The sequence below is a fragment of the Podarcis erhardii genome (assembly GCF_964252035.2).
Source record: "Podarcis erhardii genome assembly, chromosome: 13".
In the NCBI taxonomy this organism is placed as follows: Eukaryota; Metazoa; Chordata; class Lepidosauria; order Squamata; family Lacertidae; genus Podarcis; species Podarcis erhardii.
In genome coordinates, this window is record NC_138502.1 from 9424556 (window position 1) to 9430656 (window position 6101).

The 6101-nt window shown below is 43.0% G+C and overlaps 1 protein-coding gene across 1 annotated transcript; it reads right to left on the minus strand.

The window, feature by feature from the left end:
• Nucleotides 1–607: 607 nt before the first annotated feature.
• LOC309328395 (vomeronasal type-2 receptor 26-like) lies at nt 608–4975 on the minus strand (the record flags this gene model as incomplete). The annotated part of the gene is made up of 3 exons (XM_081838394.1): nt 608–1671; nt 3818–3941; nt 4970–4975. The coding sequence occupies 3 exons, from the start codon at nt 4973–4975 to the stop codon at nt 770–772; spliced, it is 1032 nt and encodes a 343-aa protein (XP_081694520.1). The 3' UTR covers nt 608–769.
• Nucleotides 4976–6101: the final 1126 nt, after the last annotated feature.

The following is a 6101-nucleotide window of genomic DNA, read 5'->3' on the forward strand; positions in this document are numbered from 1 at the left end:
TTTACTGCCTGGCTCCCTTCATTTACTTGCGCAAACATTTTGAAATGGTTCAGCCTCTTTGCTAGTGCAGTTTGGCATATAGTGAAGACAAAGTATCTCAGATCCAATCTGCTGCAATTTTATGGCTGTCTAACATGAACCTGATAGACAGTCACCCAAAATAGGGACAATATGGCTTGGGGCATGGTCAAATCTGGAGTACACCCCTGCTGGATAGACTCATGGACTCATTATAAGACAGCTTCTCAAATTTTTGTGTTCCTTTTCATCTCTTCTCTCTGTACCCCATCACCTCCTCCTCAGGAGAGGTTCAGGGCCTCTTGGGAAGATAGGGGGGGGGGGCATTTCTTTGGATGCAGAAGAAGAAGAGAAATGGAATGTATAGGCATTCAAAGTATTGCATGGTTTCTTAAATAAACATAATCCTGTTTCATTTACATCTCATACGCAACAATGCTGGATATCAAGAACATAGATGATAACACCAGTGATCTCCCCCCCGAGGGGATGGAGGGAGATGCATAACCCTAAACATTTTGTGAATCTACGTTTGGCCTTATTAAGGGGCAGAATTTTAATATGAGTAGGAAAAGGAGAGTACCACTAAACATTTTCTCTCCTTTTTATAAAATAAGCACTGGATAAGACAATTCTCTTCTGTTATTTTCATCATTTCATTTAACTTCCCTTCTTGAAAAAAACACAGTGAAATTAACATGACAACAAGTCTACAGAGTCTAAATACAGAAATGACAAACTATACTGTTATTTACATCTTTCTCCGAATCAGCTGCTCTCTGTTATTCAGCTCAGGCCTCACCACAATAATGTAGCATTTAGGGGAAAAGATGCAACCCAGCAGCCCAGCACTGGAAGCCAAGATGGAGAAGATCTCCACAGCCACCATGTATTTTCCTCTGGTGCTCAAGTATGTGGGAATAAAGGAGAACCAAACACTGCAGAAGACCAGCATGCTGAAGGTGATGAACTTGGCTTCATTGAAGCTGTCCGGCAACTTCCGGGCTAAGAAGGCCACAGTGAAGCTGATAATGGCCAGGAAGCCCATGTAGCCTAAAACGCAATAGAACATGAGAACTGACCCCTCATTACATAAGAATATAATTTCTTCAGTCATTGAGTGCATGTCCACATCTGGGAATGGGGCAGAGGTTGCCAGCCAGAAGGCACAGATTCCCACTTGAATCAAAGAGCAGGAAAGGACGATGGAGTAAGCCAGTTTTTTGCCTACCCACTTCCTGATTGTGGAATCTGGCTTGGTAGCCATGAATGCCAAAACCACTGAAATAGTCTTGGCCAAGATGCTGGAGAGGGCCACAGAGAAGACAACGCCAAAAGCTGTTTGTCGGAGAAGGCAGGTTGCCTCCTTAGGAGTTCCAATGAACATCAAAGTGCAGAGGAAACACAAGAGAAGGGACACAAGGAGAATGTAAGTGAGGCTTCTGTTATTGGCTTTGACAATGGCAGTGTCCCGGTGCTTAATGAAAATGCCAAGTACCATAGCCGTGATAAGAGAGAATAAAAGCGCAGAGAAAGTTGAAACCATGGCCAAAGTTTCCCCAAAGTCTAGGACGTGTGGTTTCTTGGGAATGCACTGATTCTGCTCTTCATTTGGATATTGCTCTGGAGGACATCTGGCACAGGTTTCCAATCCTGAAAAAAGGTGGTATGACAATTGGAAACAATCCAGTATATGCTTAAGAGTTTTTTTTAAATCATGAGTTCCCTTACCGTAGTGTTTTCAAGAGGATAAGTTTCAAAACTTCTAGTCAAAATGCTTGTGCCCTAGAAGCTTTGAAGATAAAGTTCTCAAGGAACCTTGTTCTTAGAATAAAGACCCCAATGCTTTTCCATCCTCCCTCCCCCAAAACCTTGGTTTCTTCCAGGGCAGAATGCATGTACAATTTGTATGTCTTTTTGCATCAAAACAGAGGGGCGGATCTACACTCATGGTGTATATCATTAAAATGTGTTATTAAAATGTGGCAGCACAGCAGTGAGCCACCATCAATGAGAAACTGCATTAAACATTAGAGAATATTACCTAACAACAAGGAAACTAGCGCTAATACACCCAGGAACCTCACCAAAATGCTGGAGAGGGTGCACCTCCACAGGCACATACCTACACATGTGGTGGGAATGCCCCCAAATCCAACTATTCTGGACAACAGCCATACAAGAAATGTAAAATAACTAAGCAAGTATTAAAAATCACACCTGAACTGGCCCTACTAATCATATTCCAAGACAACAATGCCCACTCACATCACAAAGAACTCATAACCCACCTACTCTCAGCAACCACAAACATCATAGTCAGAAACTGGAAAGACCTGTCAGGAGTAAGCATGGACCAATTGTACCAAATAGTATGGGAAACAGTGCTACAAGAAAAAATAACCAATAAACTGAAAGTGACACAATGACAAATAGAAGAAGATACCTTCACTCCGGTGTGGCTCCCCTTTATCACATACACAGCCCAACAAGACCATGACAAGAATCCACCAACAGCATATGAATCAATATGGCTAACCTGATCCAAAACACCCATCTACTCCCACTCCCACACGAAAACAAAGTTCACCACAACCAACCACAAACTGCACTGCACCCTAGGCCAACCCCAATCTCTCTCACCACCAAAGGAACACATGCGAATAGCAAAGAGCACCTGCACAATCTACACTGACACAAAACCCCACACATACATTAAGCAAAATAGAAATATCGCCTCGCGACCCCACCCCCATGCACCATGGCCCCCTCCACCTCTTCCCCCCTTTTCTCTTCCTAATGTAACCCTAATGTCTCAACAAATGAACTGACCTATGGAAAATGTAACTTGAAAAAAAGAGACACTGCAAATACCTTTGTAAACCAAGAAAACTTTAATAAAAATATATATTTTTTAAAAAATTAGAGAATATTATATGCAGTAATGTTTAGAATAGGACGCGGGTGGCTCTGTGGGTTAAACCACAGAGTTTAGGACTTGCCAATCAGAATGTTGGCGGTTCGAATCCCCGTGATGGGGTGAGCTCCCGTTGCTCGGTCCCTGCTCCTGCCAACCTAGCAGTTCAAGAGCATGTCAAAGTGCAAGTAGATAAATAGGTACCGCTCCAGCGGGAAGGTAAACGGCGTTTCCGTGCGCTGCTCTGGTTCGCCAGAAGCAGCTTAGTCATGCTGGCCACATGACCCTGAAGCTGTACACCGCCTCCCTCGGCCAATAAAGTGAGATGAGCGCCGCAACCCCAGAGTCGGCCACGACTGGACCTAATGGTCAGGAGTCCCTTTACCTTTACTTGTAATGTTTAGAATATCAATGTATTTAGGTACACTGATGGAAAATCTTTACATTACAGATTACGGTCACATCCTCATGGTATACTCTCTTGAAGGTTAAGATAATTTCTTCATAGTGGCAGCTTTTACAGAGACAGAAGGGAGATTATTCTACTACAGTGGTACCTCGGGTTAAGTACTTAATTCGTTCCGGAGGTCTGTTCTTAACCTAAAACTATTCTTAACCAGAAGCACCACTTTAGCTAATGAGGCCTCCTGCTGCTGCCACACCGCTGGAGTACAATTTCTGTTCTCATCCTGAAGCAAAGTTCTTAACCCAAGGTACTATTTCTGTAACCTGAAGCGTATGTAACCTGAAGCGTATGTAACCCAAGGTACCACTGTATTGTTAATAAACAATATTAATTGAGACCATACAGGGCAAACCTTATTGCCAATTTGCTCAGAATTTACTATAATAGCTTGTATATGGTAATATGGCATCTCTCACCCTTCTCATTTGAGAACATCCCACGAGGACATGGATCACAATCATAACAACAAAACTTCTTTCCCTCCTTTTTCTTCTCATAACCAGGAAGACAGTTGGCATTACATAAGGAAAGGGGTGGCACCTATCCAAAGGGACACAAAGGGGTTAATATTAAGAAAATGTTTTAGGGGATTCATCTAACATCAGTAAGTAGGAGGGCCAGAAATGTTAACTGTAGGTGCCAAAGCATCACATACACAGTGGGAGAAAAAGTTATAGTTCTAAGCATCATACAAACACAATAAGATTACAATGTTCATACCATTGCTACAACCATCAGATAATTTGATCTAATACAATAGTAAGACCTATTGCAATAGTAAGACCTATTGCAGTCGTTAAGAGTCGTCAACAGGCTCATCACAGCTATCTGCCAATCACGCATTCCCACCACCCTTCTGAGTAATACCCCTCCCCACCTTCTCACTATATAGAAGGGTCTGGAAACTTCTGTTTCAGTGTATCTGAAGAAGTGTGCATGCACACGAAAGCTCATACCAAGAACTGACTTAGTTGGTCTTTAAGGTGCTACTGGAAGGAATTTGTTTTGTTTTGATCTAATACACTACTGGTTATTTCTTTTTATGGTACTACAGCCTCCTGCTCTTTGCTGCTGTAATTTCACTTGATGTCCCCTTAGTGAGCTTCAAGGAGTTGGGATTTGGAGGTAGTGAATTACTGTGGTTCTGCTCCTATTTGGACAGCCCTATCTCTTATACCATTGGAAAAAAGAGAGGCAGCGAAGATGGTGCACAGATGTATTGGGGTTGTGGTGGACTGGCTTTAGAAAACCAACTTCATAAAAAGCAGGGAACTACAATACAATGTGTACATAAAATAAGTTGCGACTTTTTCAAAAAGAAATATTTCCAACATTTTTCCAATGACCTTTTTAAAAAATATATGATTTTGTAGGCAACTAGTGCTGATAAGCCTTGGATTGAATAAATCAGAAACATGAGGCTTTCAGAGGAGCCTGCATGCCTTGTCCACAGACGATGGAGTATATGGATGAGCAGCCAGGCTAGTAACCACTCTGAGCAAGGCATGATTTGGGGGGCTCCCCCTGGGCCTGGGCCTGTGGCAGGAGCCAACCTGACACACAATTACGTACATCCCGGCTTCTAGCATTCCAACTCGACACTAGAGTTTCAAGAGGCACCAGAAGATTACAATGTTAGCAATCTGTCTAATGCTACTAACTAGAAAACAGCCTTGGACCAACAAGCATGTTGGACAACACTGTCTGATAGCCATCGGTCCTTCTTGGTGTGACATGTCTTCTGTGCATATTGCTCTTTTTGATTACGTGGTTCATTTGTTATTAATAAAATTATTAGTAGCAGCATTATTACTAGTGGCAGCAGCAGTTGGGCAGCACCTCCCCCCACAGTGATTTCCTTACCTGAGTGAAGACTCTGTGCCATTGGATTCCGTTCCCATTAATGATGAGTTCTTTGCCAGGAGGGGCCTGAGGATCCAGCTTTCCGACTTTGACCCTGACATAGGAATTATTTGGGAAAGTGACCAGGTTTGCAATATCAAAGCCAGCTGCTATTTCTCCATGTTCATTCAATGTGATTTCATCCCCAGCACTGTTGTTGAATGAGATCCTTTGTAGCAATGAGTGGACCTAGGTGGAAAGAGAATAAGAAGGCCTAGAAAATGTTGTAATAGTCTTAAATCCCAGAAGGATTTAAGTTATTTTTCTACAAGAGTTATCCACTTCAAGCAATCTTTTTTTATTACCATCGTAGACGAGCATAAGTAAGGTGGGGTACTATCATTTAAAATCTGTAAAATGGTTTGGAAAGCTAAAAAGTATTTAAACAGAAAGTACCGTATTTTTCCATGTATAAGACGATGCTCGTCTTATATGCGGATAGGCATATGCCCATGCACCCACAAATTGTTCAATGAGGGGGTCAGACCCCCCTCAATATTCTGCAGCCGGAAGGGCTCTGGTGGGCCTGCTTGCTACAGCAGTGGGCTCCTATGGAGCAGTGGGAAGGGGTGATGAAGCCCCTTAGAGACTCTGAAGGCCATTAGGAGATACCCTAAAAAGGCCTCTGAAAAGCCCGGAGGGGGCAGCTGGGGCTCCTCCCAGTGTGTGACAACACATGGAGCATGTGACATCACACATGTGCATGGGACACCCACAATGTGGGGAGGAACATGGTGCAGGTGGCACCAAGCGTCATTTTTGACAGCTTCAGATACATTCCACTTGGCCACTTGATGC